The sequence below is a fragment of the Gobio gobio genome (genome assembly GCF_949357685.1).
Source record: "Gobio gobio genome assembly, chromosome: 16".
Lineage (NCBI taxonomy): Eukaryota > Metazoa > Chordata > Actinopteri > Cypriniformes > Gobionidae > Gobio > Gobio gobio.
Window position 1 is genome coordinate 5,968,286 of NC_137109.1, and position 24,780 is coordinate 5,993,065.

The 24,780-nt window shown below is 40.0% G+C and overlaps 1 protein-coding gene across 2 annotated transcripts in view; it reads left to right on the plus strand.

Annotated features, from left to right (window-relative positions):
- The window catches only part of gria3b (glutamate receptor, ionotropic, AMPA 3b), a 213,026-nt gene that overhangs the window by 26,087 nt on the left and 162,159 nt on the right, over positions 1-24,780 (plus strand). For both annotated transcript variants that reach the window (XM_079838982.1, XM_079838983.1), the window contains exon 3: positions 18,827-19,066. In XM_079838982.1, coding sequence (XP_079695108.1) covers positions 18,827-19,066 — 240 coding nt within the window. The remainder of the gene's footprint in view (positions 1-18,826; positions 19,067-24,780) is intronic.

Genomic DNA, 24,780 nt, shown 5'->3' on the forward strand with positions numbered 1-24,780 from the left:
CATGGCTTGCTCATCAACATCCCTTTGATTCTTACATTGTACCCACCTATTAAAAAAAACATTTCTAGAAAGCAAGAACAAAACATTTCTTATGACCATGAATTATTTTGACACCATACATCATGACATATAATTATCTGGGTAACAAGTGAATTATAGATACAATTAGCATCAAGCTACACATGACAATTTAAGAGATTAATACTTACTCATAAACTAGTGTTTGTAATAACTTCCGATTGCGATCTAATGTGGATTTCGGTCATATAATGAGGCAGAAATATGTTGTTTGTTACAATAAGCTAATCGATACACCTGCTTAGAATTTCTCATGTAAACATCCTTCATTCCTATAAAAATAGCCCAAATCACATGAAAATCACATACAAATCATATGCTGTCGTAATCGTATGTGTATGAGCTTTACCTTTCATTTGTAGAAATGTTTCTCCTACTGTTTTTTGAATACAATGTATTCAGACACACTACTCTGGTTGGCGTGCTGTTTTTTGCATACTACATTGTACACTCTCAGAATAAAAGGTACAGTGGAGGTAAAATTTTGTTCCTTGGGGAACAAAATGTATAACTGTACCTTTAAAGGTACACAATTGGTCCTTAGGGTACAATTATACCATTGTGTTCCTCTACTTAGAGCAGGGGTCGGCAAGTTCAGTCCTAGAGAGTCTCTGTCCTGCAGAGTTTGGCTCCAACCCTGAAAGACGTCTATAGAAGCTCTTATTGAGAATTAACAGAGGTTTAGATGTTGATGGTTTTTTGTTTGGTCACCATTATTGTGATCAGTGTTTCCTTTAGTTTGGGCAGTTTGACTCATGACTTTTTATATGAGTTTGTGGTTTTTGTTACAGTGTTAACAAAACACATAATCTGTTCAAATCAAAAGAAGCCATAAACAAAAATTGTCATGAAGACATTTTTTCAAGTAAACTCATCACTGACTAAAAATATTAATAAATAATATTCACCAACAATACTTTCTTGCCACAGATCAGACTTTCTGAATTCTGAATTCATTCAAAGGGGGGGGGGGGGGCATACTCAATGCTGCAATGCATGCTGGGAGCCATGAGTTTTATACTGTGGTGGCTTAGTGGGGTTGGAGCTAAACTCTGCAGGACATCAGCTCTAGGACCGAACTTGCCTACCCCTGACTTAGAGGTACAAAAATGTACCCTTAAGGGTCCCACCCCAATGACGGCCACTTGTACCTTAAAAGGTACAATTTTGTAATCTTATTTTTGAGAGTGTAGGGAAGTATTCGATTTCGGATGCAGGGAGGAAGACAGCACTGGAAGCTAATATGCTCACCAGATCGCATAATTAATGTAAATGGCAATTCTGTCTAAAGAAATACAAACTAAATTTAAATATACCCTAACTTTCACAAAGAGGCGCACATGCAAAGTCAATCAAACTAGACTAGAAAGCATGAAAAAGTTATTTTTATAATAATATCAAACCATTAAATGTTTTTAAATCATTCCATTTCATTGCAAATTTTTTTTTTTTTAAATCAGGTTCAATTGTTAAGATAACACGCTCATACAGCCTTAAAAGTACATTTCAAAAAATGTTCTGTTCATTTTTTGCTGACATCCTAGCACCCCCCAAGTGTCCCTAAACCCCAGTTTGAATAGCCCTGTTATAAGTGACTAGGCTTAAAATGATAATGCCATAAAATGTGAGAAGGAAAAAAAAAAATCCTGTACACTTGCACTAGACTAGTCCTTTTGTTATGCAACCACCTACAAAACCCTAGCAACACGTTAAAAACCGTTCCATTGTAAAGCAAAGCAGTTGTGCATGGGTAGGTAAAGTTCTAGATTTTCAGACAATTCAGCAAAATAAAATAAAAAAATAAAAATTTGACGCAATATGCTGGCACCATGTGGCAGGGAATATATGCAGATGTATGCAGAGCAGTATGCTGAAAAGGTCCCATAGAGACGGTCATTGTTCGCAGTCATCAGGGGGGGGTGGTCAGCCATTGAATACGGTTGGGGTATTCCAAGGCCGTTTCCATGCTTTGCAGGCAGGTTCGGATTCAAGGTCCCAAAGAGGCAGCGGGGAAGTCACATGGTGTGGGCTGGACCCATGTGACTCTTGTCAGTAAAGGGCACAGCAGTCAAGCCTTCCATTACTCCATCCCTCCACCAATACATTTTGTGTATTGTTGTGTTGTCGCTGTCCTTGGTCCTGAACGGCTGCCCTTGCCAAAGCGACTTGATCTCACAGGCCATGGCGTTACATGAGAGCAATGACGTCGTCCTGTGGAGTGAGGCGGTGGCGGGCAGTGTGATCCAGTTTAATTAAGGTTTTATTTGTCAAAGAACGCGTCACAGTATCTATTCCAAGAATCAAGCTCTGGAGAGATCCGAGCTCGGGGAGACAGGGGCAACAAACACTTCACTCACTTGAAGGCAAATAAAACACAATGAATTTTTAATGGGAGTATCAAAGGGAACCTGAGAAGTGTACTAGCTGTGTCTTATTTATCCTGGTATCAGTGGTGCTCGCAGATGTTGTTTGATATAACAGGGGCTTTCAAGTCTCTAGTTGTTGCTGGTGCTGCGCACACTATCCATCCAGCTGAAGTAGCGCTTTGACCATTTTCAAAAACCAAGGCGATGTTTTGACAGCGTAGCATCGATGGCGCCGGTCTGGCGTTGAGCTCTTATTACACGGAGCGCTGCTCTTATCTGCCTGTTGTTTTCGCGGGACCATGTTTCGAGAGGTTCTTTTCCCCTAAATCACTTCAAGACATCAACAGATGACAGATCTTGTTGTTATTGAAGATGATATCGGCATGATGATATGACAAGAACGCACAGCTGACCGTAAAAATCACCAGTAAACAGAAGGGGGAAATAAGTATAAGAGTAAATATTCCCACACACTCATAAAATCTCATTTATGCTTTGAAAATGTTTATCTGCAGTGCAAAGCTGCAGATGGTTTATGGAGAACCTTATGACATGCTCCTGGTGTGCACAATCACACAAATGAAAATGACTTGTTATTATGGACTGTTTATCACTCGTGCATCACAGCTGTGGAGGGAAAAAATGGCCTTTGTGATTGTGACAACCCAGCAGTAGGGTTAGGAAAAACAGGACGTGGTGTTCTTTCAGAGATTCATTGGATAGTTCAGAGAGAGTCCAGGAGTCTTCAACCAATCCAAATGATCATACATGAGCACAAATCTCCTCAAGTGACTGGAGACGTTTGAAGACTCGAAAATGGAATGGATATAAAAGGACAGACCAATTGCCAGGTCAAAATCTGGTATATAATTTGATTTGCAGTCACATTTGTGAATGTTACGGAAGTGGTTTCATCTGAACAAGCTTCAGTCAATGCGTTCATAAAACCCCCTAAATGACCCCGACCCCTTAATCTGTTCTTTAAGAGCAGTTTCACTGTCAACAAACAACAGAGAGTTGAAACAGTCAGTAATAAAATGTCAATTTAGCCTACTACTAATAATAACCTACTATACAGACATTGAATAAAGTAATCAAATGTAAAAAAAAGCTTCAATGTATGAATTAAACTAAAGTCATTCTGTGAAGAGCAGTGAATGATTCTCTCAGTTTATTTTGTTGTTTGATTGACATTAAATGACAGACAGAGGCAGATTTATTAGGCTGCTGTCACTTTAAGCCCAAATATCTAATATACTGACAAGCATTCAATTACTTCCCCAAATGTTTATGTTCACATAAGACGTAACCATCTTTGTTTAAGCGAAAAATTGCCACGAATATATTTTTACATCATTTTTGTGTGCTAACTCACACCCCAAGCCCAAAGTAGCCTATTTTCCGTGTTTTGCTGTATCTCGGACTGCGCACACAGAAAGCCGCCTGGGGAACAACGTCTCTTTCGCAGCTCATTATGCTTTTAACTCTTTTTTTAGTATCATATTATAGTATAGTATTATATTATAGTATTAGTATTATATTTAGTAGTCATGTTACATGACTGATTTGGATGTTACGTAGGAAGGGCGACAGCGAAGGAAAGGAACAGAATGCGGCATGTTTTCATAATCGTTGGAAGCCAAAATCAAAACCAAAGCTAGAATTCTAATAATCCCATCCATAGTCAATAAATCATCTTTGAGAGCAAAGGGCAACTTGCATACTTTGCATATAGGGAGGACCGGCATTGTATCTGAATCAGCAGATTCGTTTGTTTCATTTGATATAGCTATACCCACACAACTTTTCATCTAAATATAGAGAGCTAGAAATATCTTGGTTTATGTATGTATTTCTGTCATGTTCCTTTTTTTCAAATGTACAGTTTGTAGTCTAGTTCAGTTCCTGTTCCGTGTGACTCCCTCATTCCTCCATTGTACCTTTATTCGTGTCTGTATTTAAGCCCTTGTGGTGTTTGTCAGCTCTTGTCCTTCTTTGGTGTGTTTGTTGGTTTACTCAGTTCTGTCCTCTGGTTTTCTGGTTTCTGTGCATCCTGTTTTTCGCCATTATGCTAAATAAAAAACTGCAGTTGGATCCTCTGGCTCTCATGCTCAAGAATGACAATTTCCATTTTATTTGTCTCTTTTGAGTTAAATATTTACTATATGAATCCAGTTTTGGTTAAAATGGGGGTAATGAGGGTTTGCACAACATTAAGTATAATTATTAACTAAAAATCATGCACAAAATGTTTTTGCATTTGAGGTTATTACTTTCAGTTGTGACAACAACACTCTTTATACTTGGCACTAGTTTACACAGTTTAGGGATACATTATGTATTTCAAAACAAATTTAATTTTTATCCACTCTCACCTATCTGACTACTTCAAAACACTTTCCTATTCTAGACTGTTTAAAAACATTTGTCCTTTATTTTGAGACTCGTTACATATCAGTATTACAGTAATTACAGAATTGGGGTTCTCTATACTGTAGTACACTTCTTTTTTCTGAAGTATTTTCTGCCTGTTCTGTATTTCTCTCCCCTACCAACATGTCAAGCCGGTGTTTCGGCTCCGTTGTGCTTCTGAAGGTCAGAGTGACGTCTTCAACTACATGTACCACTCCGTGGGCTTCAGCTGCTCCCCGGGAATAATGGAAATCAGTTAACAGTGTGCATATTTTTCTATAATCTACTCTGGTGCACCAGGACCCCTCTATTGTTCATCACTATGGCTTTGTGGAACGTGTATTTAGGAGGCAGAGGAAAGGCACAAAAGATGACAAAAGTCTCGTTTGAATGGAGCGTGCAGAACTAGCACAGGCTTTCAGATGGTTCCCATCCCAAGTTTATTATGGAACATGATTTTGGCAAGCTTTCAGCAGCCTCTGTGTGGAGAACACGCATACGTCTCCACACCCAGTCAAGATTGACAAAGATCCCCGGATTGAGAACTGATCCTACCAATCCCAAGGCCACTGAGAGCATTTAAACCATTGCCCTGGAGGAAAGATGACATCATTAGAGAGGAAGCGAACATTCAGTCTAGCTTAACCATATAAATCTAGCATATCATGTGCTGAAATTGACAAGATTAGCACATTTCCTGTGTCTACACCCAACACCTGCCAAGACCTTACATATAGAGGCCAGAAATATGATGTATGATAATTCATGACCTATGCATAGAATTCAGTTCCCCCGGTTTCACACACAAGGCTTAAACCTAAGCCTAAACTAATGCTGCGTTCCGGGCAGGTTTTTGAGCCCGTAAGTCACGACTTCAAACCACGACTCACGACTTTGTACTGTTCCCGGCAAAGTCACGCCAAACTGCCTGAGTGTAAGGAATTGTGGTAGCTAGATGCAAACAAAGCATGGCGGACCGTATGGGGCTTATGCTCATTTATAATCATTTCTAAACACAAAAGGTGCTTACTCCTTGCTTATTTGAGGGAAATGAAGGGAAAAAACGGCGCATAAGGCAAAAGAAGCTGTTATACCTTTTATTTTAGTCGTGTACGACTTTCAAAACACTGCATCCGTAGGGGCTGCCATTGTTGTTTTGCGGGCTAGGTGACGTGAGAGCGCGTAACTGGGAGTGCACCGATCTAGTACGAGTTCACGGGTGGGTAGTCGCAGGTTTGACTGCCATTCCAGTGCACTTTCACGGGTAGAAGGTTGGAAAAACACGCGTTACGGGCATAAAATACATGTTTGAGCTGTTTTAACTGAAAGCAACTTGCACTGACATATTTTAAAATATATGACCCTGGACTCTGGAGCACAAAACCAGTCATAAGTGGCAATAGCCAACAATACACTGAATGGGTCAAAAGTATCCTTTTTTATGTCAAAAATCATTAGGATATTAAGTAAAGATCATGTTCCATGAAGATATTTTGTAAATTTCCAAGCGTACTTTTATCAAATATGTATTATTATTAGTAATATGCATTGCAAAGAACTTCATTTGGACAGCTTTAAAGGAGATTTTCTCTTTTTTGCAACCTCAGATTCCAGATTTTCAAATATTGTCCTATCCTAACAAAGCTTATTCAGCTTTCATATGAGGTATAAATCTCAATTTCAAAAGAATGACCCTTATGACTGGCTTTGTGGTCCGGGTTTACATATATCAGTGCCAATGTTTTGTCTCAAGATGCACACCAGTAATGTAATTTTTTTTCTAAGGCTAGTTTATAAAAACTACTTTAATGTCCTAATTGAACTAAGGCTTAATCCTGGCTTAATCTAAGCCTTGTCTGTGAAACCGGGCCTACATGTATATGTTATCATTCCAATCTTTTGGTGTACCTACAGAGTACCGTCAATGCTAAATAGCTCTGAGCTGTTCAAAGAAATATACTGTAATTCAAACAAGCTATTGACGTTTATCCTTTTATGCTAAAGATGCCCAACCTTCTCTGAAGTCTTGCTTTAAGATGCAGCTGATGTTCTCAGTTACAGTACATCCAGCAAACCATAAGATGCTTAATTGGTTTAAAACACCAGCAAGCACAATACCACAGGTTAGTGCAGCCGGCAGTAAATTGACTCAGAGTAAGACTTCTGGACAGAGGAGTGTTATCCATGTGTAGGGGTATCATCATGCCATTGATCTGTAACCGAGGTGTCGTATAGACTGGTCAAATTGATCAAGATTCGCTAAAGAAAGAATGCAGAACCACTATGAACATCAATAACATCCAGCAATGTTTGATATTTTAGCTTTTTATTGACATTTTCACAATTATAGAACCCCCAACCCAACTGTGTTGTAATTTTGATAACATTTCTATTGATTCCCGTGTCAGTTGAAGAAATGGAGTGGAATAATACTGCTTACAAGAGTGTTGCTTTATTGTTGGCAGTTATCTAGCTGAATACAACGGCGTAGGAATTGTAGGTCTGTGTTTGAGAACATGTATGACAAAACCGGTGCTACTTCCTTCCCTATCACCCTGTCTAGGGCTGCACTGACCCTAACCAATCCCGTGAGTTAAACAATCATGATTTCTGCTCTCTCATCCATGTTCTTCCCATGTTACTTTGGAAATGGTTCATTTGAGCAGTTGTTCTAGCCAGTTCACGCATCAGCAAGCAAAAAGCTGTGGGTAGATTCAGTGGGAAGACTTCTCGGCTTGCCGCTATGTGTCCGTGGCTGTTTGTGTGACAAGCAATGAAATATTAAGTCACTCTCAAGTCAATCTGCAAATGCAAGGCCTGACACATGGCTCCTATTTATAACTCTCTCTCTTCCTTTGTGTGGGCTCTCGCTGCTTTCCCCCCCAAGATCCGCAGCTGGATTGTTTTCTTGTTAGGCTTGCATGTGGATCAGAGAGTTCACCCCAGGCAGAGATGATCCCTAATCCCGTCCAGCTGCAGACTGAAAAGACAATCTGGAGCGATTCCATGCTTGAACCTCCCGATGGTGCGTTTGGCTCAGATGTCCTCTTTTTGGAAAAGCAAAAGAAAGGGGGAAAAATGTGATCTGTCAGAAGTGAAGCACTGTTTAAAGACATTTGAAAAGGGACAATGGTTCCTAAGCCTGTCATTGTGCTTTTATGCTGGCTTGGGTGACCTGGGAACTTGCTTGCGCAAAATAAGCAGCACACAGTCTTTCCCTTCTGTTCAAGTCAGCGGCTCTGAAAGTCTGGCTGTCTCAGCGCTCGAGTAGCTGCCACTTCTATCACCTGTGTGTTCTCTTTTGTGGCCCTGACCCTGGCTCTGAGATAACCCGAAGGCCCCTTGGGTAATAGTTAGGCCTCTCATAGGCATCGTGTGTTTCTTTCCTCATCGCTCACATCTCCAATGCTGTTCACGCTGGACTGCAGCTTCTTGTGAACACACCGCCTCCTCTATCTCTATTACTGTCTTTCATTCCTGCCTTTGCAGCCCACTGGTATCACATGCTCTAGGATCTGCTGGATTTAATGAAGGCCAGTGTCGGTGATGAGAGGCTTCAGAGCTCGGCCGACTGCATCCTCACCCCACCGATGCCTTCGACTTGCCAATTTACATACTATTAGTGCTACATAGCATTGGGATAGATCTGGAGGAGAGAGAAGGGGATTGGTTGGGGGGAAAGTGTGAATTTCTTTACCACTGTGCGTGCAGTGGTTTTCAACAAGTAGGGCATCCTCTTTGGTTCTGGTTGCAGGGTTATGATAGGGGTTGTATTCTGTCTCTCAAATGTAGGGGTAGTGGTCAGGGATAGTGGTCACTTTCCCATCATCAGCAAAGTGCATTAGTGTGTGGAAGTGGTATGCGAATTGGGATGCTGCCCGCATCTCTTTCATGGGTACTTTACCTCAACTCACTGAGCCGCTCCTAGAAGACACATCTGCGGGCTGCCTGCAGGCGAGGCATAAGAAATGCAGAGATATATTCATACCGCCAAGCTCTGAAATAAAGGGATTCTGGGGCTCAGCCTGTAATGAAGTAGGCCCTCTTTGCTCTAGCATTACAACCTCAGCAAGGACTCCTGAAAGCCGAGATAGGAAAGTGGACTCTTCACTCTTTAAGACCAAAAGTAGGCTTGAAAGCGAGGCAGAGAGGAGCACGGAGCCTTCTTTACATGATAGCTTCAAGGTTAAAGAGTCCTCTCCCCTCCCACCCGTGGCCTGTTTAGTTATTCTGGACAGTAACGCCAGAGCTGAAAGAGAGCGCCTTGGGAGACTTGCTTTAAATTCATGCCCGTAATCAAGTAAACAATGCAAATCCCTTTCTTGCTAGGACTGAGTTTTTATCAGGCACTGCTTGTCATGAATTTCTATACATATCATTTGAGAACACCTCTATGGTGGAGGCTATATTACACGAACTGGTCAGTAGCTTGCAGGTTAGTATCGGTGATGTGGAGGAGGCTGTGATGGAGAGTTATGTGGGTGATATGAGTGAGCTGACTCGAAGAATTCAGAAAAGCACAGAAAGAGAGAGAGAGTGAGAGCGAGGCTGAATGGTGCATCTGAGCTGCCATTTTTTCATCCTGCTTTACAAGAAACCCAGTCGAAACACACACCACCCACAGTTCTCGTCTCTCCCCTTTGAAAATGGCCTCTCTTGGAAACTGCAGCTAAGTTACCCAGAGGAAGAGGCGATTTGCAAATGGCCTCCTTGACGACTTCCCCTGAGCTCTCTCCTCAACGAGGCTCGCTGCCCACTCCAACTCCTGCTACGGGGGCGACTAGCATGATATGCTAGAAATATTGAGTCCAAGGTCTCTGCTTTTGTGTACGTGACAGAAAAGTTTTCCCTACAACAAACAAGCATATAAGTGTGTTTCATTCAGTGATTTCAGACAGCTTCTGATCTTGTAAGGAAGCACTTGCTTATTGAAAATGTGAATGCTCGCACACCATTTTACACCTTTTTGGAAGTTTATAGCTATTTTTGATTATTTTGAGTGAATTGGCACATTGTTTGGTTTATAGTAACATATAGTAAGCATAATCAACAATGTAAAGCATAATCTGTGCAATTAAAGTATGTTTGGTACACTGTAAACCCGAATAAGTTGGGCTAACCATAAGCAGAACCATCAAGTTTTGAGTTTTTAGTACTCATGCATGTTAATGGCTCCTAACTTGAAGTACTGAGTTAGCTAACACATACATTTTGATAGCAATTAACATAAAAAACTTGCAAATCAAATTAATTATTTACTTCACTGTAAACCCTAATAAGTTGTCAGAACTCAAAAAAGTTTAAGTAAGATTTGTATTTTGTACTCATACATTATTGTTCTTAATTTTAAATATTTGAGTACACTAATTTATACATTGAACTTAAAATTAGCAAGTTATCTCAACATAAAAATGTTGCTAGCTATAACAAACTAGTTCAGAAAATGCCAATTTGCTAACATGTTGACAAAAGCATGGTATAACACTTACTGAATGAGTACAGCAACTTAAAATATATAACTTAACTGCTCTCAAACCAAACAGAAACTCTTCTAAATTAGCATAACAAAAAATCACGACTAAATCTCCCTTACCATTAATCTTGCACAATATGCAAAATATACTGTATATAACACTTCATTTTAGCATTCACTCTCCTTTTCGAGTGCCATGGGCAAAGCATGCTGGGAAATAAAGAATCCTTGCCCAGTTTCAGTTAAACTTAAGTTTGTCTAAATTAAAGCAAAATGAGTTCATACAACTCAAAACTATATACTAGAAATATGTCAGTACTGTGAACTCAAAAGAAAAAGAAAGTTCTAAAATGTGTTTAATTTAAGTTTGTACTCAAACCAATTCAGTATTTTGAGGGTTAGGGTTTACAGAGTATAAGGATTCCTTGGATTCCCATATTTTGTTGTAAGGTAAGTTTAATGTAGCATCCTGATATCAATCATCAGTCTATGGGAAAGAGTAATTGGTTCTCAATGTCAGTGGACTATCACTGGCTTCATTACCTGATACACTATCTAGTAGATGTGAGTTAGGTTACACGAGAGCATGTTCTCCCTAGTGTTTCCTTGAGATTAGCTGCTTTTATTGCATACCCTGTAAAATGCACAGTGTTTCGTCAAATGCTACAGTAAATCCACAGCACCCCCTCATGCCATTTACAATGGCATCTCTGGGCTGCATGCTTCCATTGCTCTCTACCCAGCTATAGGAACATGCTCAGTGCTGCACTGCTGATTGGGGATTAGGCAGTTGTGGGAGACTTTGTCAACAGCTTTCTGAAAATCCAATTACAGAATATCATAAGCTGTACATGCATCAACCCCAGTCATAAACCCCCAAGGGGGGGAAAGAAGTAGAAGGAGATTGTTGCAACCATTGCCCTTGTAATACATTTCCTCTGTGGAGAATGCATGATTTGTTGGATATTCTAGCAGGAATGGCAAAATACTGCAACTACAGTGGATTTGCAGAAAATGCTTTGAATTAACAGCATGTTGGAATTGGTGGTCATTACGTCTATTTTCTTCTATGTAAAGACAGGGAAAGATAACATTTAAAGGTTATGTATGCAGTCTTTGGATGTCAGAATACTTTGTTCTATCTTTGTTTAATGTGCAGAGACAACTATAAGTAAGTCATTCGTGGGCTGATTTAAGAGACGCTGTGACACTATGGCTCTATGCTTTCAAAACATTGCTCTGTTTGCATGAGCGGCTCGACATCTCGACCTCTCGACCTCTGGGTTAACCACAAGCTTGGGGTGAAATTACGCACTTCACCTTTCATAATTGGATTTAGATTTATGTTACCATCATGCTGCATTAGCTGTCGTGTTTTGAGTTTGGCACGTTTATGCTGCTTTTGATTGCGTTTTTTAAGCTTGATAGCCCCAAGTAACCATTCACCTTCATTGAATGAAAAATAACAAGTGTTTATGTTCTTCAAAGCATCTCCTTTAGTGTTTCACAGAAGGAAGAAAGTCATCTGAGTTTGGAATGACATGAATCCACAACGAGAGAATGTGGAAGATCAGAAAACATTGCGGGAATGGTTTTCTTATATCTTGTGTTTTTGTAGCCTATACTTCATATGCAATTGCTTCTTTGTGGAAGTTACAATGTAGTTGGTCACACTGACCTAGAAAAAATTCTCCAACAACTGCTATACATGCACAATGATTGCATTTGGGTTATGACATTTTAAACGTGAATCTTTTAACACACTACGTTGCCTATTAACATTTTAATAGGTGCCAGTCTGTAAAAATTGGTAACCTATCTACGATTGTTACCACAAAGAGCCATTGTTGTTGTTTTTTTATTGATTTTTTACTTTGTATAGATTATTGTATCTAGGTTGATTCAGCAATACTAAATAATATGTTTGACTTGAATAAAAATGTTTTGAGAGTACAAAGATCAGGACATATAACCATGATATTGACTAGCTGATTAGTCATGGGCTACACCAATTTCTGATGTGACACAAGGTTGAAAGGTCTAGAGAAGACTTATTGTACATTATGTGTGTGTGTGTGTGTGTGTGTGTGTGTGTGTGTGTGTGTGTGTGTATGGAGGGTTGGAATTGGTGCGGCGAGTCATGACCCTTTGACCCTTGGACCCTTGGCATTGCTCAACACACTCCTGACGCAGAGGCTGTTGGAAACAATTATGTTATTTATTAGTTTCTGTGATAAATAGAGTAAGAATGGGGAAGATGCCCTCCTTAAGAACAATGTGCATTTACTTTTTGACATATTTAGATATGAGCATGTCCAGGATGATGATACATCAGCCAGTGTTATTAAACTAAATAAACAGAAACATTCCCTCATTAAGTTGTCCTAGCACAAAATATAAAATTATTCAAAGAGGCCATCTTACCCCTGTACTTGTGGTCCCGGTCCTCTATGCACAAGGCAATGGTGATACCAGCAGAAATATCTTATTACCCCATCTTACCCTACTATTTGTGTCCTCTGCGTCAGTGACTGTAAGGAGTTCTTATGTTCTATAGAGTTTCAGGTTTTCATGCCTTGTAGAGATTATAAATCAGTCAAGTATGGGTTTTTTTTTATTCTGGAATGCCGCCAATGTACAATATGCTGTGTAAATTGCTATTTGTGTGTTGTAGTGAGCCAGTTTGTAACCCATAAACAGCCACAATGCCATCTGAAGGCAAACTGATGCTCCAGATCTAAAATGGCCAAAGGACAGAGGATACATCATGAAATGGCCATTAGTTTTGTGCAGGGTCGCTGCTGGCCAAATGGGTGCCCTAAGCAGAACTGTATCGTTGTACAATACGCCCCACGCACAACTATATTAGGGGTCAGAATAGAACAGTAGCTTTACAGCTTGAAACACAAAAATTATAATTTTATACATATAAAACATAGCGATTATCTTGTTAATCGAGTACTCAGTCGATTATTTGTTGATTAATCGAGTAATCTGATTCGATTATTGTGGTAATCTGATCCTTTTTTGTGGTAATAAAATAGACATACTTTTTTATTTCCCAAAAATTAAATATTTTTAAAGTGCGGACCTTTTTCATATTTTTGTACTGAATGCGGTGGGTGCTTTGATTAGTAATAAAATATACCTAAGTGATCAATAGCCTTTAAAATGACTTGAAATACATATATAAAAACAATAATTATACAATAATAATTGGTTCAAATAAAGCAAATTATTGTATGGTTTTATTGAACAACACTGGTAAAATACATAATGTAGTATACATAATATAATCAAACAACTCAGGTACATTATGTATTATAACAAATGCTTGCAGAGGGCACCAACCGCCTGGTTGTTGTTACACTTTACAACAGATCAAATCCTTTAATATTGGCCAAACAACATTTAATTCAAATGTCATTTAATCTTTAAAATTTGGCCACTACTTTATGAAAGAAATGCTGCAGCCAGCACAGTCATTTTTTGAACATGTGGTATCAAAACATGCAAACTCAGAGCGAGGGTTTAAACTTTTATTTAGAAATTTCGGTGAACAACAGTTTTTTTATATTTATATTTATGTCAGTATATATATATAACTGCGTGTAAACTGCGCACTCTGTATAGTGAGCGGGGGGTTTGGTGGTCAGTTCAGTAAATTCAGTTCAAAAATATATGTCTGTGCATGCAAGAGGATGTGGAATATGAAAGCATTTGTCTTTCATTGACGCATCCCAATTGCACGCTTCTTTAGGAGGACAGGGATTCTTGTTTTCAGCTGGCATTTTGAAGAAACAGTTTGAAGGACTTCACATGTCTCCTCACAAGAGCAGATACAATTACTTGCTCAAACCCCCAGAGGACTATCATCCTGTGAGAGTGTTGTGTTTGGGGGAGGTGTTTGCAGGGGTGGGTGGAATAGCAGAAGCGGGGGAACGAGAAGAGAGAGAGAGGACTAAGGACAGAAGAGGACAGTGAATACCGAAAGCTGGATGATCGACTCTGACATTTGCAGCGATGTGCTCTAGGTCTCTGGGCCATGTACAATCATGGTGGTGAAAGATGGCTTCAAGTGCATGACACTGCGATTACATTATTTCAGTCCGAAACGCAGCCGTTGGGACGGAGCCTTTTCTAATGGTTCTTATCGTTTCAACACCAGTGTCCTCACGGTCATTTGGAGCAGCCAGGCACGTGGAAATGCATTGTTCCTGCTGCAGTGCAGAGAGCATTCTGATTAGCAGAATGAAGGCGCGTTTTGACGAGTACCCCGTAATGAGAGCGCTAGTTGCTCGGGGGTGAGAAGGTAAAGATGGAGGGGCTGAGGATGGATCCTTCAGCCAATGAGTGAGCCGTTAACATTGCTTAGCACTGTTCCCTGAGCTGCACTGAGCCCAGCTGCATGCCCCGCGCCCACCAGAGTAAACACGTTATCAAAATGTGACGTGACATGCCAGGACTCTCTGCGTAATGAAAAGCAATGAGGCAATGCTCACGCTTCAAAACGGGGCTTATTGTGACTCCAAGCACTCAGATTTGTCTTAATCTCATGGAATTACTTTAAGGAATGAGGCAAGACCAGTGGTACAAACACTGTACTTCACATTAAATTCAAGAAGGGCCTCATTCACTCAACAATGTTTTCAAACCCTGCCCTTTGGATAATCTTAAAGGGATGGTTCGCATAGAAAGTGAAAACTCGGCCATCACTCACCCTTCATGTTGTAAGACTTTCGCTCATCTTCGAAACTCAAATGAAGATGTTTTTCAGTAAAACCTGAGAGATTCCTGTACCTTCGTTGAAAGTCTATTCCACCTCAAAAAGTTCATGTAAAAGTAATCCATATGAATTGTGTGGACCTGCAGGGTCTAATGTTTCTTGAGAAAATAATTATAGTTATAATCAATTATTGTCAACAATCAAAGCAAATTCAAGCCTATCACAAAGCATGCACGTGAAAAACTTTTAATTCTCGAATAGAGTTGTCTTGCAATAATCCAGTTGCAATAATATTGTCAACAACATGCATTCATGTTGTCCAACTGGTTGTCTTGTCCTTTGTGAAAGTGGATTAAATTACAAGTATTGGTCTTAGGAGAGGTCCAATGCTACTAATTTAAGTAGCACAATTTATATACTACTTAGATAATGATGCTTTTAGTAAAGCAACTAAGAGATTAAACGTTACTCGTGTGCTTTGGAAAAACCAGCCTTAGTCTATAAACTGACTGATATTGAGATATTCAGGAAGAGAAAGGTGCCAGGCCTGAAACAAGTAAGCTTAGGGGAACATCCAGATGGTTGGGGTAGACAGGCCGACACAAACAGGCTTTAGTTGGAGTTGAGAGATGATTGCAAGCAGAGGCATCTGACATAATTTATGTATTTGGTTTGAGTTTGTTCAAAGCCTTTCCTAATAAGTCCAGGACAACTGATGGAAGGGAAGCAGCCAGCTCCTATCCCTGAGGACAAAGGCTGTGTCAGAACTGGCCCAAATTAAGTGTAAACCGAAGGAAATGCTGCAGACCAGCAGAGCCAGTGAGGAGACGGGCAACTTAACTAGCCCCTTCACAGAGTAATTGTCACTCCACTGCAGGCCTGTTATCGCAGCTGCATGGATGTCCAGCTGTTGAGATGGCATCTTCTAGAGCAGGAGAGAAGACAGGGATTTTGGAATCACTAGTCTGGCCTAATTAGACTTTTAATTATCAGCATAAGTTCTGGTCCACTTGCTTGCTCATTCCAGCCAAGAACAGGCAGTTTATTATGTGTTTGGGCTTTGGGGAAATATGAAATCCATGATACCAATAGACTGATTGGCCTGTTGGATTAATAAGGGGTCTCGGTTTGACTGGTTAGCATGGCCCATTAGCCCTTGATTGCTAATGCCTCAGCTGCACCATCTGATTCTAACGGACCAATCTGGGGTGCATTGCCCAAACCCAACTATGGTCGCAACTATTATTAGAGTTAAATGGAACTTGCAACCATCATTGGATAACAATGCTTTTGGGAGTTTGAGATTTTGAGTGCAGCAGGCGTCAGACGGCCATTGAACAGCAGTGAGGAGTCTGTCTGAGACCAAACACTACTCCACAACCATTACAAAGACATCAGAGCTCCGCTGTTCGGAGGTTTTAGTCACACGTCCAAATTGTTAGGAGAACATCAGAACTTTCACATCTCTTCAAATGTCTAACAAATTAAAAACAATATATTTCACGTCAGTACTATATACATACTTTTCATGGCTTTTAAAAGTACATATATCTACTTCCAATATGGCATTTACAGGTCAGTATTTTCTTAATTAGTTGTAGATTGCTTTTTCGATTTCCTGAAATGAAACGCGTGTAATTCCTTTAAAATAGCGCATAGTGAGAAAGAGAAGCAATTCAGAAAAGCTCTCTGTGATTAATTTTGCGCGTTGTGGTTGGCTAGCGTGTCTGTGGAGCATTTGAATGGGCTAGGGTGACCAAATGTCCTGTTTTCCCAGGACATGTCCTGTTTTCAAGTCCTGTCCTGGCCCTAATATAACAATTTTCTATCCACACAGAGGGGGCATACTTTAAATGTATTGAAATTAATAAGGAATCTTTGAGTAAACTTCGAGTATCATTTGAGTATCTCATTGCCGGGCCGAGTGTCCTGGTTTTCGGTAATCAAAATATGGTCACCCTAGAATGGGCCATTTGAGACCCTACTTTGCCTCGAGTTTGGTGGCTCTAAGTGGAATTGTTCCGAAGATGTGGCCGTTCCAATTTTTGTTCACTATATAGTGTGCACTGACAAGTACAAACTAATACAGAATTGGTTTTCTATTCATAACTCTTGAACGGAATTTCAAATAATTTAAAACTCGGGTCATATGAAGTGCTCAAATTCTGAAGAAACCAATCCCAAGGTCAAGGACATTTGTGGGCAGGACTTATATACAATTAAAATGTACATGTCTTTTTGTTATATCTCGAAAACGGTTCATGCTAATTGCACCAAACTCGGATCGATAATAGGTCCTATTGAAAGCAACCTCCCACCAATTCCTAGCCCCCACCGTTTCAGAGTTATGGGCACTCAAAGTATGGAATGTATTATATCGGCGATCCCTGGCGCCTGTGACACGTCCGACTTCGTCACCGATCTATCCGTACGGAATGGGTTTGGCTACCCTAGAACGATCAAGGTAGAGGGACGAGGCGCACAACCTGAAAGCGGACAAGTGTGGATGTGTAGAGCTGCAGCATGCAAACGACGTCCCCAGCGCTGAGGCCGAGGGGGCCTCGCTATTCGGCTACATCCGTGTGGGCATCCAGCGATGGGCTGTCCTATTCACAGTACAGAGACAACGGTGCGCCGTGGATGGCGAAGACGTTGCGCCGTCTGCCATCCAACCTCAACAAGGAGCAAAGAATCACTGTTCTAACATTGGTTACAGCATTGGCCATGTTTATGAACGGCAATTTTGTTTGGTTTCAAGCCCTAGAGCCTCTGATCAAGGACATGTCCGTCACGCAACAGGTGCTGCAGTGCACACCGAAACTGGCACCCCTCATATTGGTTCAGTCACCAAGGATATTCAGGCTGCACCATACCTTACAAGGTGCCCCCGTTGCAGCAGGCACCAAAAGGACAAAGCACTCCTCTGCCTACACCTTAAACGCACACACCCTTGCCGCCCCCCTCTGACCCAGAAGAAGAAGAAGAAGTGATCGAGCCTCAGGTTATAGAGAGGGTAGAGACAAGTACCTTGTCCGTCAACCAGATGCCCAGGTGGACTCCGAGCGAAACCGACTTGGTAGCGGCCAATCCAGACATGAGCCACACAGACGCCTACAGAGCATTCGTCGAGCGATGCAAGGAATTACACATCCCTGTCAGAACGATGAAAGCTTTAGGATCAGAAAGACAATGTCTCACTTCACAAACAGATGATGTTTTCTTAATTTGCTGGTGTTTTTTTCTATTTGCATGTGTTTTCTTTAGTTGTAGTGTGTTGACCGTAGTTATCTAAACATATTGATTATAAATTAATATCATTTATTCCATACTCAACCCATGTTGTTGCCCTAGGCTAAACATTGTAACACAGACAAGCAGAGGTTTTCTGCCAACTGCTATATATCCGTTTCAGTAATTAGATGTTCTTGGTTCATAGAGATGTGCATAATTATGCCTTATTTGCTTCAAGTGTTTTGGGAGAATAAGGAACAGCCAATCAGATGTGAAGTTTTGTTTAGTGTGTTGATGGGTTCTCACTGTCAGACGCAACACAGCACTTTCATCTGCGGGACATAATGCAATTATTTCTCTGCTCATATTCATGTAGTCAAAACAAATTTCCATGTTTGTACAGATTTTCCTATTATTGCAATTACTCACATGCCAAGATCATCCGATTCCATTTTGTATGATTAGTTTAGAATGATGAAGTTGTTTTTACTATTACTTGGTCGTAAACAAACTAAACAAACTCGTTTGCTCTGATTCCAGTTTGCTCGCAGTTCTCCAGAGGGGTGTACGCCATCTTCGGCTTTTATGACAAGAAGTCCATGAACACGCTGACCTCCTTCTGCGGGGCCCTCCATACCTCCTTCGTCACACCCAGCTACCCCATCGACTCAGACGTCCAGTTTGTCATCCAGATGCGCCCTCCTTTGAAGGGCGCCGTCCTGAGTCTCCTGTCTCACTACAAGTGGGACAAGTTTGTCTACCTCTATGACACAGACAGAGGTAAGTCCTCTTAGTTATCTGTGGAACTCCAAGCAAAATGGTTGGCCTACATGAGTTAATGCTGATTTGTATTGTTTTTGCTGGGTTTGTAGCACATAAGGAGCAGGGCATGATGGAGGATGGATGCCCCATTTGAGTCCTTAGGGTCTGGATAGAGAGCTTGCAGTACTGGTGCAAAGGTCCAGATATCTCTGGATACATGATGAATTTAGAACTGATGTGCCCCAGTTCTGAGCTGCATAGACGAATTTGGGGCCCTAAAATACTTCACTTATTAAATAGCTCATCTTACTTCCCTAATACAGTTTATCTGCATTAGCACTGCACAAGGATATTGATTTCGAACAGTTCATAAAAACACATCCAACTTTTTATAAGAATGACTCACCCAAATAAGAAAACTGTGCCTTCTCAACCACAAGTCATTCCATACAGTGAAAGCATAAAGTGACCTGTGTCTCACAGGAAGACAACTATATTATGAGGTGCAATGTCATATGAATTTGTATGATGTGAATTGTTTTCCACCCCTAAACATATCCATCACCATGGCGTAAGCAGATTATACAAATGAGATTGTTCGAAACAAAATAGCCACCAAATCAACAAAATAATTATGAACTGCCAAGAGTTTGTGTTGGTCAAGTTCTAAAAAAGAGAAAACAAACACCATAAAAGGTAGTCTATACAACTTGCACACAATATATTCCAAGATTTCTGAAGCCATACAATAGGTTCATGCTTTGAAAATGAGTTTACGTCACACCAGTCTGGAAGTACAACTGAGATTTAAGAGCTACAGCAGGATTATCAGTAAATAATGACATAAATATCAGCTACTCACTGGCTAACCAGACACAAATCACAACCAATCAGAAGAGTGTGTGGGCGGGCTCTTTACTTTCTGGCACTCGCAATGAAATAGATCAAAGTCACGGTCTTTGTCAAGATATAAACTTGTTTGTTTACACAAAGATCACACACTTTTTACTTTTTCAATTTACTCTCAAGATCTGATGTAGATCATTCATAGTGGATAATTAAAGTCGTGCACAATGATATACAAATTCAGATAAAAGCATTTTATTATCATGCAAAACACAATTAGTAACTGAGCTGTCGACCACAACATCACAGAAATAGAAAATTCCTGAAAATAGAATCCCCTGTCAATCACAGCTAGTTTGGACAAAAACTCTGATCAACAATGAAAATATAAATTTTGTCTCGAGTTACGCCTATAAATGACTACCTTTATAGTGCCTTACTATGATTTGAAGTGAATCTGTTCTCATTCACTTACAGTCAGGCGTGTGAATATCCTCGCCTTTTTTTATTATGCGGAAGAAAGAAATCCATGCAGGTTTGGAATGGAATTAGAATGAGTAAATACTGGCATCATTTTAATTTTGTACAATGAACAATATGAGAAGTGGCAGTAAAATAATAGGATCCTAAAATGTCTTTGTTGCCCAATTAAAATTCAGGTCCACAACACCGCCAATGCCTCATCACCCCCGTCCTCCTCCTCCTCCTGCCCCGAGCGCACCTGTTCTCGGGCCATGGTTTGTGTTTACTAATCACGGAGAGGTCACAATCTCCGTTTGACCCAGAAGACACCTGGCCGCCGATTCCGCTCTCTCCGTACTTCATAGATGGCACTGCCGTCGACTCCTCTGCCGCACTCGTCTAGTTACAACATCTGTGCTGTTGTTTTGGTGTGGACGCCGCACCGCTCGCCTTTCTGCACCATCTCCTATTTAACCATTCATTTACTCGCAAGGAACTCATCATTTCCCATCGCTCATCTCAGACGGATTGAGCAATTAATTAAACTCAAGTGCTTTCTGTTGAGGAATATCTGCGATGAGTCAAAGCGTCTCATGGCGGCACACAAGCTTGAGGCGGTGACACTGGCATTTCGGGTCCCATTAAAGCCTGCTAGCATCCTGCGGTTGAGTTCACAATGGTTTTCCTGCAAAATGCATCTCTAATTAGATGAGACACAGAGCCAGCTCAAAGAGCTCAATGAGTCTTTCCCCCCTTCCCATCCCAATGTGTCCTTCATAGCAGCTTCCGCCTGGATTTGTTTCACTGCGATTTAAAGGTCATTTCCTGTAAGTTGCCAAGGAGCTTCTCAGTTCAGTAAAAGACAATACAAAGAGCAGTTTTAGCATATCTCACACTCCAGGACATGCAACCAAGGACACTATGTAAATCGACTGGCATTTTAATCAAATTACATTAACATACATGAGGCCAGATTTACTAAACGTGGCAAATTAGCGCGAGAGCTCAATTTAAAAAAAGCGCAGATGGGAGCGCGATGATCTACTGACGTCGCACAAATTAAAGAACAGACGCAGCCGGATCATTTCCGTAATGACCAACGCAATCTACCAAGAGCAGCGCAAATTAGCGTCAGGTTTAAGACGTGCTTTTTTTAGGCGTAAATAATGACGCAAACACCAGCACAAACCTTTGTAAATCACCTCGCATGATTCATTTAAACACTCTCCTTACATAAATACTGCGTCTGAAAGGGAAACTCCTACAAATGCATATGCAATAAGATCAGCTGCAAAATTAACCCTGTCCACGCCTTTTCAGCGCTAATTCTTACTGCGTGACTTGAGTAAATCCTGACCGTAGTTTTTTAACGCAAAAACGAGGGTTTGCGCTGACGCAAGCTGTTAGTAAATCTGGCCCGTAATATGATGTAGGGCTGTCACTACATCAGATTCATTTTGTTTTATCTTTTTTGGACTATGAACCAGACTCAAACTATGAGTCTATGGTAGGGGTGTGCGATATTGAAAAAAATATATATATCTCGATATTTTCTCGATAGCGATAATTTGACAATATTTTGTGTTATTGTGCTGGTACCTTTGGCAGATTTAGGACTGCGTTATCAGCTGACTACTAAAGTTAATGATATTCTTCATATTCTGTGTGGTGGTCAGTTCATAGCAGTGACAGAAATCATCTTTTCCAAAAAGTTTAAATAGATTTTTACCTTTTATGGACATTTTTACCTTTATAATTATAACTTAAAACTTTATAATAATTACATAATTAAAAAATGTAAAAGTAAAACGCTCAACTTGTGTCAATTTCATACCATTAATCAAATTCAATTATAATAATAAGACACAATAGGGCTGTTACCAATCAAATTAAATAAGTATCAACAAAATTCATCTTTGCATTTGAGAGGAAACACAGAAACTGAAGTGGATTTAGATAATTTACACTGTTTAATGAGCTCAGAGGTGACAAATGAATAACCTGCAGTTACAAAGATGTTTTGATGTTTAAAACACAAAACGTTGAATACTAATAGTTGAAATTATTTAAAACATGAAAAGACACTTTAAATGTGAAATTAAAAGCACCAGTAGGAGGCAGCAAGTCACTGTTAATGAGTCATTGAGATTCAACTGATTCATTCAAACGGCTGATTCATTTAGGAACAAATCATTTGACTCTCTTAATCTATTTTAGTCACTGATTCATTCAAATGGCTGATTCATTCAGGAACAAATCATTTGAATCTCTTAATCTATCTTAGTCACTGATTCAACCGATTCATTCAAATGGCTGATTAATTCAGGAACGAATCATTTGACTCTCTTAATCTATTTTAGTCACTGAATCATTGATTCAACCGATTCATTCAAACGGCTGATTCATTCAGGAACAAATCATTTGACTCTCTAAATCTATTTTAGTCACTGATTCAACTGATTCATTCAAACGGCTGATTCATTCTGGAACTAATCATTTGACTCTCTTAATCTATTTTAGTCACTGATTCAACCGATTCATTCCAAAGGCTGATTCATTCAGGAACTAATAAATTTGACTCTCTTAATCTATCTTAGTCACTGAATCATTCATTCAACCGATTCGTTCAAACGGCTGATTCATTCAGGAACGAATCATTTGACTCTCTTAATAAATTTTAGGCTGAATCCGAAATCGCCCCCTATACCGTCAAATTAATAGGGCATTATTTGAGGGGACAGCCATTTGTAGTGGTGTCTGAAACCACAGTGGACGTTTTTAAGTGCACTCATTCAATCCCACATTGCACTGCAATAATGAGTGTACAGCCGACGTACACACAACGGCTCTCCGAATTCACTCACTCGTTCTCGTTCACTCCTTCAAGTGAACTATATTAGTGGACTAAAGTAGGAAGTAGTGATTGAGGGTTTAGGGGGTGATTTCGAATTCAGCCTTAGTCACTGAATCATTGATTCAACTGATTCGTTCAAAAAGCTGATTCAGTAAGGAAACACTGCGTGTGTTGCTCAGAGATGCGATTACAGGGCTGTGGTTTTGTGTTGAACTATCTTCGTTGGCAAAATAGAGAAAAAAACAGGTAATATGGAGTCTAAAATGTAAGTCACTTAATATTAACTTCTTGTTTAGTAAACTTGTATAAAATCAATATCACATTTATTGTCATGCTGATCTGGATTCTTCATTTGATATTTATTAACTAACTTAAATGATATAGACTCACATGCAGTGAAAGCGTGCACTCGCCCTAGTCTAATCTACAAGACTACATCACGATGCGCGCGCTCTGGGTGTGTGTGAGGGATATACTCGATAATGTCAGATCGCACATCGTTAAAACAACAATTACGATATTATCTCAGACGATATATATATATATCACACACCCCTAGTCTGTGGAAGTGGAGTTTTAGAAAGATGCTGCTGGATTATTTACAATAATGCAAAATATTGTGACACCTCTAATATGATAGAATTGCAGTTAACCATATAACAATATTTGCTAAAAAAAAAAACTAAATTATGAAGACATTACATTAATGTGGCAGATTAGTAAAGCTTTGAATCGACAGGCTTTTGTGTCGAGTTTAGGTAGTACTTCAGGGTTGTATTATTAAGGAATAGGTTAAGGGGCATGATTAAATGCATTAATGTTTTTAATAATGATCTAAACTAATGTGTTAAATTGACAACCCAAATTATTACTAATTGCAGCAGACACATGCATCTAATGCAAGTCTAAATAATGTAGCAATTATGTTGCATTAAAACACTATAGCTTCTCGCTCAGATTATTGGCTCAGATTTAAGCCTCAAGCCCGGCCAGCATCCCTCCCTCAAAGGCAGCGGTGAAATGTAATCCTTATTACTGGAACCCCAGGAGAGGATTAACTGAGTTTATTAAAGCACTTCATCAGGAACCTTAAGTCAAGTTGACACTTGGCGCATCACATGGACACGTACATCAAATGACATGACCCTGACGCGACATGGACGGGGATGACACAGAAATGCTGGCCAAAGAGGGTTATTCGTTTTTGGCATGATTTACTAATTTGGGGTAAGGTTACGGCTGGTGCTTATATTCTCATCACTCCGTTATTTTGATTGCTGTTAGTTTATGGTTGGGGTTACAGTGTTCCCCACAGGATATTGTAAGATTGGACCTCGGCCACTCTGGGAGGTCCGGGGACAATCATTTTATAGTATTATTCTTATGACAGTAATAGCCAAATATTGTAAAACAAATGCACTGTAAAATAAATTAAAATGGTTCCCATTATGTTCCCAAATGCACGCACATGCAGAGATGGATTTCCATCTGAGTCGTTCTGAGACATGGAAAACACCGGATCACGTGTGCAAAAACATGCGGCTCAAACAGACAACGTACTTATTCAATT